Genomic DNA, 13,863 nt, shown 5'->3' with positions numbered 1-13,863 from the left:
TCATCAGATGATTCTCTGTCATTTGAGCACGGTTTGCGCAAGGCAGCGTTGCAGCGTAATGAGGCGGTAACAAAAATAAAATGAGTGCGTGCCTTATTACTAATACAACATTACAAATTATTGCTCTACATTCATCACTTCGCCGGCGAAACTGATTTTTATATATTTTTTAACAGTTCATATGGTTCAACGGTCTTCATGGCAAGGTGCCTGCAGTGCTTGGCAACAGTGCGGCAAGTTTTTTGCAACACCACTGCTGTCTATATAGTTTGACTAACAGCTTGGCTGTAAGAAAATATATATATAGAGTCGCATAATGAGGTATACACACAAAGGTCACCTTACCAAGATTCATGCATTTCGTTCACATGGCACAAGATTCATGCATGAACCGAAATACGAGGTGACTGAACTACATGAGATATGGATGCAGTTGCGTTTGTATAGACCACGTGTCTTGCTTGGTTGATGATAAAACTCTACTAAATTCGGCGTTGCACGCGCAAATTGCTGTTTAGGCGCAGCTTTGCATAGTGGTCAGATTGGCGCAGAATGGCACTATTGACGCAGCACTTCCATCCCTAATGTCAAGCACATCGCAATTGCATTTCAAGCAAAGTATTTGAATGAAACATACTACTTGGACACTAATAGCTTCAAAGTATGGTTCTGTACTAGACGACTAGCATATTTTAAATTGTTGAGCTAGAGCTGCGAAACTCTAGGGTATGTTCTGAAATAATACACATAGAATAAATAGTACACAACCAGAAATGGTTATGCCTTTTTTCTCACAAACAGAAGACAAGATGAAATGTTAATTCCCCTTTTATTAGCAAGGCAACCTGCATTTTTTAAAAGTTAACAAAATACACACAGTACTCCTCAAAATGTAGCATGGAAAGAAAAGCTTCAAAAACCATCATCAAAATGCTTACATATCTTTTTTTTTTTATCTTGATCCCATCATTCACGCCACAATAAATACTGGACAACTTGCTGCAAGTGACACAACTTCCATGGACTCACACTGAAAAAACTACAGTCATTCACAAAGAAAAGCTTAAGATTGTGGCAAGGCATCCTTCTTATTTAAGGCTTCACGTAAGGCATGTTTTCACTGAATAAAACTTACAAAAGCATGTCATACATCAAAACAGTGACCAAAAGAACAAGGGTCCATTTTGAACTCAACCAAAAAAAAGCAAGAAACAAAAGAGTATAAAGCAACTGACTCAACTAAAACACTAAACTGCAACAACAAGAATTCTTCAGCAACGTCCACGAGCGTTTTCTTCTGCTTTGAACTCAAGTCCATTACCAATGAAAAGTCACAACAAATCCACAAGTTAGTCCAAACACAGCATTCAGTTCAGTTTACACAGGTACATAGGCACTATAACCCTAGCCAACACAAGCACTTCAAAACACTAGGAATCTGTCAGTTATTTTGTCTGTCCTGTTTTTTTTTTCTTTTGTCCAAAAGAAGGCCTCTCATATGCTTCCAAGTCATCAATAATTTACTTGCATCACACTTTCATTTTACTACACCTAAAATTTTAAAAAAAGCAAAAAAAGAAAAACCCGGATACATGAATAAAGCTTGCAAAAAAAAAAAACATGATCTGAAACCACATCTGGTTACATGCATAAACAAAACAAACAAGTTGTCAAAGATGCAATGCGCAGAAGTGGAAGAGCTCAAACCCAACATAAACTGTTCCAAAACAAAGTGAGGGGAAAAACATAAAGGCCAAGGCAAGAGCCTTGCCTCACTGCAAGCCTGTGTTGTGTAGTGGCAGTGTCGAAAGGAACCCCACTTCAGGAGAATGTCACCTCCCAAATCTTCACATTACTGTCCTGGCCAGCCGACACAATTGTCGAATTGTCCAACCATGCTAGCCTGGTGATTTGGCTCTGGGGATGAGCCTCTGCAATGAAAAAATTACTCATAGGGGTACATAAAACAGGTGGGGAGGAAGGGGGGAGGGCATTTGCAATCTTTTGAACGCCACACAACTATATTCTCGAGCAAGAGACCTGAAAGAAAAGAGCACTTCAGTTATCATCACATGGCCAGGAAATAATAAAAGAACACCACACAGTTACATAACTAACCAAAAAAAAAAAAAGATTTATATAGTAGAGTCAACTCCTCTTAAACGGAACCCAAAGGGGATCCATAAAACTGTTCCATTTATCAGAAGTTTCATTTAGGCAAAGTACACTTATTTAGTGAACTAAGACCTTTATTCAAACTGCACAAACCTCACCTTACTAATGAGGATGAGTAGGAGAAAGAAAAGGAGTGAAGAGTGGTTTGTTTGGCAAGCTTGAGTTGATGTTTCACAAGGTACACACCCATGCCCGACAAACAAGCTAGAAGTTATGGACAAGCCTCATGCTCAAAATAGCGCTGCGAAAGTTCCACAGCCTCTTTAACTGATCGGTCTGGTGGCACCACTTCACTGGCAGTATTGTCATCACATTCATTGCTGAAGGATTGATCCTCATCGTGCACTTTGGCAATCATTTCCTCGACAGTCTCTTCATGAAAGGTACGAACATTTTCATCAATTAATTTGTAGTCCTGCAGCGTGAAAGGGGCAGAGGGTACGACCTGACTGAATACTGTCTCAATGTCGGCATCAGCAGGGCTTTCTTCTTCGTGAGGTACTGCTTTCTTGCACTTGAAAGCCAGCATGGTGGAAGCATCTGTGTATTGTTGTTGCCTTCATTTGCCCTCAGGCACAAGCCAAAATGTGGATGGCTGCCAATAAATCTATGCTGTAGCATTTCCCACTGCCTGCTCTATGCAGCATTTGATGGAGCAATCGTCTACAGTAGTGAACTTTAATGTTCTGAATAACGCCTTGATCCATTGGCTAGATCACTGCCGTTTCATTGGCTGGCAAGAACTCCAGAGTGATGGCTTGGAGTACTTGAACCTGACCGTGGGCTAGGCAATTATCCACGACGAAGACAACCTTCCTGCCTTGCTTCGTAAATCGTGCGTCTTCCTCCTGAAGCCAGTTTTTGAAAATGGCCATGGTCATCCACGCTTTTTCGTTCCCATGGTACGCAATGGGAAGGTATCGAATGCCTTTGAAACAACGTGGGTGCCCTGATTTTCCTGTTACCAACAGCTTCAATTTCTCATCTCCTGCCATGTTTGCATCCACCAGCACAGTGATGCAATCTTTACTGCATTTTCCTCCGCTACAGGCTTCGCCTTCGAAGGTGAGTCTTTGATGGAAGCGCCTTATAAAAAAGACTCATCTCGTCGACAGTGAAGACGTCTTGTGGCTCAAAGCTCATCAAAATTTCCTTAAGCCGCCCCTGTTGCCAGGTGGTGCAAATGTCCCTGTTGACTGCATCACTCTCACCTGAGATTGCTTTGAAGACTAGGCCGCGGCATGTTTTGAAGCGGCTGAGCCATCCGTCGCTTAGGACAAAGTTCTTAACCATTTGCATGGCGATCTCTCGAGCTTTCTGCTCGAGAATTGGTCCGCTTATGGGCAAATTGGAACTCCGTGCACGCTTGAACCACAGAAAAAGAACTTTTCCAGTTGTTCATAAGCGTCGTCCGCATCCGTTTAGATGTAAAGGTCCTGTTCTTAACAGTGCTTTCAATCTTTTCTTCGTCTTTCCAGATCCGCAACAGGGTTGATTTTGGGATGCATTTTTTTGCCACCTCCATCTTGGGCAGGCTGCTTCGATCGAGCTCCTGAAGAATCTGCAGCTTTTATTCAAGCGAGAGTGCGGCCGCTTCATTTCCATCAGGCTGAAATAACACCGTGATCCACCGCACTTCGCCGCACAAATAGGCCTAACGCTCAATTGGCTCGCCAACTTCGCTCCCACAACCACAAGCCAGAATGGGTACTGGATTGGCTTGTCTCGATCTCAAGGTGTTGCCATAACCACAAGCCAGAATGGGTAATGGATTGGCTTGTCTCGATCTCAAGGTGTTGCCATGGTTGTGAGACTACCTTTGGCATAAGCAAGTCTATGCTGTGTTTAGAGTTTGTACCGTTTAACCGTAAGTGATCAATAAGCACTGTTTCGATTAAACGATGAATTTTACTGCGAAACACATAGAAATCCAGCCATATGAGCCCATTTAGTTCCGTTAATGAGGCAGTTTCGTTTAAGCGAGTTTCGTTTATTGGGAGTCCACTGTATAGCGATAGAGCTGCACTAAGGGATGCATTTCATACTGGATAATAAAGCAAACATTACTTAAGATTTCTTTTTGCGTAATCTCATATAAAACACACTTAATGTTACGGAATTTGAACTTAAAGTGTGACATTTAGGAACATACATAGTATGTGTCACAGAGATTTCGAAGTAATTTTTCTCACCTATGGCTCGTTAACCCAAGCTTATATATCTTAGTATATATGCACATGCATTTTTTTCTTTTGCTTCCATTAGAATACAGCCAGAGGAACAAGGATCAAACCCATGACTATAACAGGGCTCGTACAGGTTTCCAAAGCAAAAATTCAAGGATATTCAAGGACTTTCCAGGACCTGTCACAGGTTTTTCAAGGACTAAGGGCGGCAAGCACTGTTAAAAATTTGTTATTTTAGATTTTTCAAAATTGACTCACTTTCATTGCACTAATATAGTACATGCATACTGCAGTTATAACAAACATGTCTAGTCTGCACTTTAGCGCACTTTAACTTCACCACTTGCATAATAGGAAAGGAGCCAGCACCGAAGAGCATTACGAGTCTCTCTCTTAGTTTGTTTGTGGTTTGGCACAGTAAAACCTTATTACCCGTACAGTTTGGAAAACGAAACCATATCAACCTACGCTCAATTACTGTTTGGGAAATGGAAACTTGGTCAGGTCGATGCCGATCTATACATGCCAAGTTCAAGGATTCTGAATCTGGGAGATTTTCACAACGGGAAGAGGGTGGGGGCGCGTGTTGTGCTGATGTATTTTCCCCCTTTCTTTATTTTTGCACCAAAAAAAAAACATAGCGAAAAAAAAAACGGGGAAGGGGGGGGGGGGAGCCTAAACATTGGCGTTGCGCGGTCTCATACCAATTTCGAGTGGCTGAACACCGAGGGTGGGGTTTCCAGTTTTCAAACTCAGTAAAAACTGCAAGACTCAAAAGAGAGCGAACATACTACCTGTATCTCTCAAAATTTTAAACATCAAAACAACTAGCAAAATATATTTCTGTCAAAATAACTCGTGTATATCTTCTTGGGACACACGCCAACGGATGGGACGACGCAGCTGGTTGGCGGGAAAGCGCGCGCTGAAGCTTTGTTTAAGACAATCGAAAACTTAACATGTAAGTATAGCCAAAGTACCCAGATCAACAGGAGCGTTACTTATTTTTTGGAAAAGAACGCCAAAACACTTTTAGCGTTTTTTACATCTTTATCGCCTTTACTGCTGCGTTAGCCGCGTCCACAACCGCAGTTTCGCACGCAGCGGTTGCGGAAACCGGTAGTTTCGTTTCAATTCACGAGCACTGGCTGCGCACGTAACTTCAAAACCATGTCATTTTTTGCAATGACTGCATCTGTCGCGATTTTGTTCGCCGCATTTGTGGAATGCAACGTTGAGCGCTGAAGGCGCGTCCACTTTTGGAGTTCTGTAACATCGTCGCCACACATGATCGTGTCAAAGCGACCATGGTTTTGTACACAGCAGTTGTGACAAACGATAACCGCAGTTCTGACAGTGAGTGCGCTGGTGGCACGTGTCCTTCCGAAGTTTTGAGCACTCTGCTCTCAACCTCCTTTTCAAGGTTTCGGCCCTAAAGTTCATACGTCCCGCAGCGATGAGAAAAAGAGCTCGGAACATCCGAATTTTGGCCCAATGAACAGTGAAACTTGGCTGAGGAATTTCCCAAATTCTTATATCTGCCGGTTTCGCATCATTATGAACACTTCCTCAATTTGTTCACAATAAAATGTGATGGGTTCGCAAAAGCCTGGATTCGATTGGGTTGCATTTTTGTCAATGTGGCCAGATCACGCACAGAAATTATTTCAGAAAGATTTTCCTGACAACCGTAAAAACGTAAGAACTGATAAAAATCTGGGAGACTTGGCAGGTATGTTGATCTACCATATAAAACAGGCCGCAATGTTGACACGGAGTGCTCAGGAAATTGAAGAATTTTCAAGGATGGGAAAAAATTTCAGGACTTTCAAGGGCCTTGAAAATGCATCTTCAAGTGAGAGGGTTTTCAAGGTTTTCAAGGACCTGCACGCACCTTGCTATAAGCCCAGTAGTTCAACACCATAGCCACAGGGCTACTGCGATAGGCCACAACGACGCGTAGAGTTTTAAAGCAGAGCTGTTAAACGATTAGACATGCTGAAAGAGGATGCAGCATTGCCAAATATAGTAAGAGGGTAGAAAAGGACAGCGAGTTGGAGCTTGCAGACATGATAGGGACCTCAATTCCCTCACTCTTTGCACCAATGGTGTGCAGCTACCCCAGTTCTTTGGGGCACGAGGTTCAAGAAAGGCCAAAGGGCATTATATTACGAGTGAATGATAATGTACATCATAGCAAGCACGCTTGAGTTGAAGCTACCAATAAGTCCTTGCTTAGCATAATTAAAATTTGAGTGCAGTCCACCAAGAAAAAAAGATAGCCCCTAGCCACCAGTACACAATTTTTGCCACTATAATCAAGCTATCAAACCAAAAAAACTCTAATAATGCAAAGTAAATCTCATAGACAGTGGGAAAGATAATACAACAATCCAATAAAGAAAACTTACTCTTGATGTTGATATGCTTTGTGGGGTGCTCTGTGCTCCAGACAATCACACCAGTGTCCAAACTACCAGTAGCAAGAAACTTTGAGTCGGGTGACCAACCAATGCAGTTCACCCGAGCTGTGTGGAAGCACCAGTCCAGCTTGTGAGCCAGCTGCAAGGAAAACAATGGGACATCTACAAGAGTGCTCACTTGATGCAGAGTTCATTTTGCACTCCACATGTCTGAAATCTGTAAGAACCTCTGGTTCAAGCAGTGCACAAAAGTAGTTCACTTTAAAGAGGTCCTGCAACACTTTTCTAAATAATCATACAAAAATCTTACTACAGGACCGAATTGTGTCACGAATCTCCAGCAGTAAAGATTCTGAAGTATCTGTCAAGGTTAAGCAGAGTTACTGACAGTTTATCACAGCCTCCGATTGCTTTCTCTCTGCTTTTGATTTGACGTGCGCATTGCATATTACACATACGGGGTAGAGGATGAGGGTAACAAGTGACTGTGCCTTTTAACCTTGAGAATTTTTAATTTTTACGTTAATCTTTTTTCTTAAGCAATTACCATAACTTCCAGTTCAGATAAGGGCAGCACCGGCACGTGATGTCACCCTGTAGCAGCCGCAACACTTATAAATGACTATAATGTACTGCTATGACACCATACATGACTCGGCACAATTGACGATCAACTCCAGTACCTAAAACTCCTGTAAACAGGTTTCGAATTTTCTCTTTTTTTTACATCCCCTAAACAAGCTTGCCAATTTGTGCAAGTAGACTACGACGATCACATTTCTGAATATTACAGTGCTGCTTGCTGTCGATTTAGAAAAAGCCTTCCTGCGCCTCTTTCGTTCCAACCAATGTCCCTCATGTCCGCAGTGATGTGAACTTGCCCCTGCACAACTTGACGTGCCACTGAAGTCGTCAATTGGTCATTTGCTCTATGAAACGGTGCCTTGGCCCTACAGTGATGCAGTTTTGATTGCGAAGTCCGCAATTTTAATTTTCTTGCACTGCCCTCTGCTGTTTTGTGGAGCACGAGAATATCAGGAGAGGCAGTATTAACACAACAAAAGCCTTCGAGATAAAGAGGCATTTCGCTATTTCACCGCTAGGGGAAGGGCACACCACCTCCTTCCCACGCCGCTATGACACATGCTGATGTAGTTGAAGCCCTGCTCAGACATTGGCTGCGTTCTGATGACGTATCGTTGACGCCATGTCATATTGCCAAAGTAGGCGGAGTTCCGATGACAGGCCACCTTCCCTCCTCCCTACAGCCCAGAAGGATGGAGAGGCCGTGTGAAATTTTGAAACCAGCTGCAACAGATGTCCTAATCCCTATAACTTCCTTACTATAGCACATATTCATAATATTCTTGCGGCAGCATGTTTGCGTAACAAAAGTGCCCATATTTTTCTTCATTACAATTTTTGGACATCAAGGTTGCTTACTGGCCCTTTCAGCTGATCTGGATGAGTACTTAGTGTGCACTGGCTTTGTCAAGCACAGTAACCAAATCAAGATCCTGTGAAGTAGACAAACGCAGATTGGACATCTTGAAGCGCTATCAATTGATTTACACGTTCACTGTGGCATGCTTTTCTTTAGTCTGGTTTCAGGTGCACAGTGACCCATCAGTGGGCCATTGGGGTGTATCCGCCAGGTGCGTCGTGACCCACTGATGGGGCACGTGGCTGTGCCTCTTTTTTTTTTTTTTTTTTTTGCTCCAACAAGATAGCTCTGCCAATTTTTGAGCAGGAGTTTGGCTCATTTATTAGAGAGACACAAGGCTGTTTTCTGCCTTTTTTGCAACCTATATTGAAATGCAATGTGCTTACCACAAGAAAAACATATGAAGCCAGTTTCTCCGATAAGTTGGTTTCTTAATTCTGTGCTGCACTTTCTTCTGCGCACGTAAAAGGCAAAAGCCTCTATTAGGTGCTCTGAGAAGTTTTAGAGCAGCAGGGTAAACTCGTACACTTAGTCCAATTGCATGTATTTCGAAAACCGTGGGAAAAGTTTGCAAGCAACGCAATGAAGGAACATGCTGCCGCCCAGTTCCTTACAAACACTCATGCCACCTAACGTCCAATGCAATATACAATATGTATCATTTGCAATTTCGAGCTTCAGACAACAGCACATGATGATGTGCTTTTGTACGCAAGTCCCACCGTACACAGTGCAAAAACATTTTCATTGAGTGCGTCATGAGTCACCAGTAGGTCATAGCCTTTAACATCAGACAAATATTGTTCTAGGAGTGTGTACCCTTACTCAACAAGAACCATACCTCTGCGTTTAAGTTCCATGCCATCATTGCCGCCGCCAAAAGATCAATAGACAACATTGCAGCCACATAGAAGGAGCACAGACCGTGACCCCCCAAATGACCCCCGACTAGTGAGGGAAGTCTAGCTGTATTATTCAAGGAGCTAGAAGGTGTTAAATGGGCTCAGTGAGGTTAGGAGGACAGATGAGGCTTATATGGTGCTACAGAATGGGAACGTCCTTTGCTATAGGGGCTTGCCTTACAGAAGAGAACTGGGAGTGGGCTTCCTAGTTCACAGAAACATAGCTGGTAACATAAAAGAATACTATAGCATTAATGAAAGAGTGGTAGATATCGTAATTAAACTGAATAAAAGATACAAGATGAAGGTGTACAGGTTTACGCGCCTACATCCAGCCATGATGACGCTTCAGTTGAAAGCTTCTATGAAGACGTGGAATCGGCAATGAGTAAGGTAAAAACATAGTATACTATACTGATGGGAGACTTTAATGCAAACGTAGGGAAGAAGCAGGCTGGAGACCAGGCAGTAGGAGATTATGGCATCGGCACTAGAAACGCCACAGGAGAGATACTAGTAGAATTCGCAGAACGCAATAATTTACGGATTTTGAATACGTTCCATCGAAAACGAGGAAACCGCAAGTGGACATGCAGGTGTCCTAATGGCAAAAATAGAAACGTAATAGACTTTATAATGAGTGCACACCCAGGCATTGTGCAGGATGTAGAAGTGGTTGGCAAGGTACGATGCAGTGACCATAGAATGGTACGGTCTCGAATTCGCCTAGACTTGAAGAAGGAACGACAGAAACTGATACGCTAGAAGCCAATCAATGAGCTAGCACTGAGAGGGAAAGTACAGGAATTCAGAGTCTCGCTTCAGAACAGGTACACGACTATTAGTGAGGGAACCAACCTTAGCGTAGATACAATGAATGATAATCTGACGAGTATCATTACGGAGTGTGCAGTGGAAGTTGGAGGCAGGGTAGTTAGACAGGACACTGGCAAGCTTTCCCAGGAAACGAAGAATCTCATTAAGAAGCGTCAAATCATGAAAGTCTCAAGTACAACAGACAAAATAAAACTGGCAGAGCTTTCAAAGTTGATTAATAGGGGTAAGGCATGCGATATAAGAAGGTATAACATGGAGAGAATTGAACACGCTCTGAAAAACGGAGGAAGCATCAAAGCAGTGAAGAGGAAACTTGGGATAGGCAAAAATCGGATGTATGCACTAAGGGACAAAAAAGGCAAAATAACTACCAATAGGGATAGGATAGTTAAAATAACGGAGGAGTTTTACAGAGATCTGTACAGTAGCCGAGACAACCACGACTTTAATACTATAAGAACTAGCAGTAACCCAGATGACACCCAGCCAGTAATGATAGAAGAAGTCAGAAAAGCTTTGGAGAGCATGCAAAGAGGCAAAGCTGCTGGTGAGGACCAGGTAACATCAGATCTGCTGAAAGATGGAGGACAGATTGTGTTATAAAAACTAGCCACCCTGTTTACGAGGTGTCTCCTGACGGGCAGAGTACCAGAGTCTTGGAAGAATACTAACATCATCTTAATACATAAGAAAGGAGATGACAAGGACTTGAAGAATTACTGGCCGATCAGCTTGCTCTCCTTAGTGTACAAGCTATTTACAAAAGTAATTGCTAACAGAGTAAAGAAAAATATAGAATTCAATCAACCAAAGGAACAAGCAGGATTTCGAACAGGCTACTCAACAATCCACCACATTCATACTATCAATCAGGTAATAGAGAAATGCTCAGAATATAACCAACCACTATACATATTCTTCATAGATTACGAGAAGGGGTTTGATTCAGTAGAAATATCAGCAGTCATGCAGACACTGCGGAATCAGGGTGTCGATGAAGTATATATAAACATCCTGGAAGAAATCTACAGGGGATCAACTGCTACCATAGTGCTTCATAAAGAAAGCAACAGAATACCAATCAACAAGGGTTTAAGGCTGGGGGACACAATCTCCCCAATGCTATTTACCGCGTGCTTACAGGAGGTTTCAGAAGCCTAGAATGGGAACAGTTAGGGATAAGAGTTGATGGAGAGTACCTTAATAACCTGCGCTTCTCCGATGACATTGCATTACTGAGCAACTCAGGGGACGAATTGCAACTCATGATTAGAGAGTTGAACAAGGAGAGCAGAAAGGTGGGTCTTAAAATTAATCTGCAGAAAATGAAAGTAATGTACAACAACCTCGGAAAAGAGCAGCGCTTCGAGATAGGTAATAGTGCACTTCAAGTTGTAAAAGACTATGTCTACTTAGGGCAGGTAATAACTGCGGAGCCAAACCATGAGATTGAAGTAACTAGAAGAATAAGAATGGGGTGGAGCACATTTCTCAAGAACTCTCAAATTATGACAGGTAGATTGCCACTATCTCTCAAGAGGAAGGTATATAACAGCTGTATCTTGCCGGTACTTAGCTACGGAGCAGAAACCTGGAGACTTACAAAGAGGGTTCAGCTTAAATTGAGGACGACGCAGCGAGCAATGGAAAGAAAAATGGTAGGTGCAACCTTAAGAGACAAGAAGAGAGCAGAGTGGATTAGGGAACAAACGGGGGTTAAGGATATCATAGTGGAAATCAAAAAGAGGAAACGGACATGGGCCGGGGATGTAGCACGTAGACAGGATAACCGCTGGTCATTAAGGGTAACTGAATGGATTCCCAGAGATGGCAAGCGGGTTCGAGGGAGACAGAAGGTTAGGTGGGCAGATGACATTAAGAAGTTTGCGGGTATAAATTGGCAGCAGCAAGCACAGGACCGGGTTAACTGGCGGAGCATGGGAGAGGCTTTTGTCCTGCAGTGGACGTAACCAGGCTGATGATGATGATGATGATGAATACCAGGGTCGCACGTTAGTGGAACAGTAATGATGGATGACATTTTCTGACTATATTAAAAAAAATATGTATTGCAGGGCCACTTTTAAGTATACCAAAAAAGCCCTGAAATCCTTGAAAGCTGCAGAACTATGTTTCAAATATGTTACGCAGCTAGAACTTCTTGCTTCATCTCACGACTTCAGAGTTCAGGCAAATATAAAATGAACAAGTTTACTCATAGGTAGATAGAAAGCTTAAGTCAACACTACCATTTATTAATATTTTTTCCGTCTAAAAGGCTGCAATATTATTGAAATGCTCATATTAGACTGCCTCCAAGAATAAGACCTGCATAGCTAAAATAAAAAACATGCTAGTTCACCAAGTTGTACCAGATGTGAAAGGAGTGAGCCCGCATGCTTACAAGGATACAAAATGAGCTCACATGCCATACCTCATAGCTTGAGCTGAGATACAGACGAACCATCCTGTTGGCATCAGACGCAGCCAGGTACTGGCCGTCAGGCGAGTATCTGACATCTGTAATTGCTCCACTGTGGTCCAAAACTTTCTTCTCTGTTATGCTGTGACATTTCAAGATGTACACATGTACCTTGTGATCCTAAGAGTGCATACAGGACAAAAAGAGTAAACTATTGTCAAAAAAATGCTGGGACAATGCAACTACAATTGCCCGACTTCCGTCATTTAGACATTGGTCAGCAGAGGACATTCATACTTTCAAGCCCCATTCATTGGCCTTAACAGGTTGATAGAAACTGCGATCCATCACCTTCTCCTCCTATCTAAGGAATGGCAAAGTAAAATTAAGCTGCCCACTGAGCAGCATAGCCACATGTCTAGCAGCAGCTGTCATCCTTGTTCTGTGGTATCCACAACTGTTTACTGCTACAAGCATAGCAAGAAGTCTAAAGCAACTCCAACAACGGGATAAACCATTTCTTGTCTCTATGTTTTTACAGTGATAGGTTTAACAAAACCAGCAATAAAAATTGTGAATGTTGAATAGCGTCCAATGTAGATGACATTGCCGTTCTCATTCCCTGCTGAGTGTTCACTGCGATGTGATTCCTCTCTTTCTACAAGCACCATCAGTGGCCCCAGAATTTTCCCACAAGAGCTTTGTTTAAAATTGATCTTCAAAGAATAAGTGCTTTTGCATGAAAAGTGTACCAGAATGCAGACACTTGTTTAAGTGTAAAATGCCCAATTTCAGTTTGACTTTCATGTTAAAGCACTGCTGCTTAACACACAAATCACCAAAAGATGTTTTTAGCATTCTAGGCCTTTTAAAAGCCACGAACATTTTGAAAAATTAAAAAAAAATACTCCATATTGTTGTCACTGAAAAAATTACCACCGAAAAAATACCCCTAACGCGAAGCATGAGTGCACCTCTGTCTTTTCATTTGGCAATACATTGAGGGAAAGAATTAGAAGAAGACATGATGTATGTACACTGTCGTCCTTTATGAAACCAAACACAGGAGCGCGTGGCCGGCGCTCTGCGGTGGCCGCCAACAACGCCATCAACCGTCAGCGAAAGAAAACACGTTCCATTTCGCCGTCATCTATCGGCGAAGAAAATAACCAGCCAGGGCCGGTACACAAGCGCTGCTGGATTACACTCCCGCTTTCATCGCGCAACCGGCAATGCCTGCAGCGCATCGTCTGCTGCGAATAAATGGAGCGTGTTGCGCCAGCACTTGCTATGCCTAAATGCACTGTCTGTAGACTTTCATTCCATGAAAACAGCTGCATGGTTTTCAGGCGAGCTGCAGTGTTGTTACACGGCCGCTCGATGACTACGCACTGCACGGGGTGCGGCCTGCTACGTCGAACCGGTTTGTGTGGGTGCCGCTGTGAAAAGAAAGTTGACATTTGCTGCTACTTTT

The 13,863-nt window shown here is 42.8% G+C and overlaps 1 protein-coding gene across 1 annotated transcript in view; it reads right to left on the bottom strand.

Annotated features, from left to right (window-relative positions):
* Positions 1 to 810: 810 nt before the first annotated feature.
* flr (actin-interacting protein 1 flr) overlaps positions 811 to 13,863 on the bottom strand; it is a 58,033-nt gene continuing 44,980 nt past the window's right edge. Inside the window, exons 14-16 of the mRNA XM_037426936.2 lie at positions 12,402 to 12,569; positions 6,773 to 6,923; positions 811 to 1,931 (exon numbers count right to left, since the gene is read on the bottom strand). Of these exons, the coding sequence (XP_037282833.2) occupies positions 1,822 to 1,931; positions 6,773 to 6,923; positions 12,402 to 12,569 (429 nt within the window). The 3' untranslated portion in view covers positions 811 to 1,821. The remainder of the gene's footprint in view (positions 1,932 to 6,772; positions 6,924 to 12,401; positions 12,570 to 13,863) is intronic.

Source organism: Rhipicephalus microplus, chromosome X (assembly GCF_043290135.1).
Source record: "Rhipicephalus microplus isolate Deutch F79 chromosome X, USDA_Rmic, whole genome shotgun sequence".
Lineage (NCBI taxonomy): Eukaryota > Metazoa > Arthropoda > Arachnida > Ixodida > Ixodidae > Rhipicephalus > Rhipicephalus microplus.
The sequence above is the reverse complement of the archived record's forward strand: the minus strand, read 5'-3'. Positions and strand labels throughout refer to the sequence as shown.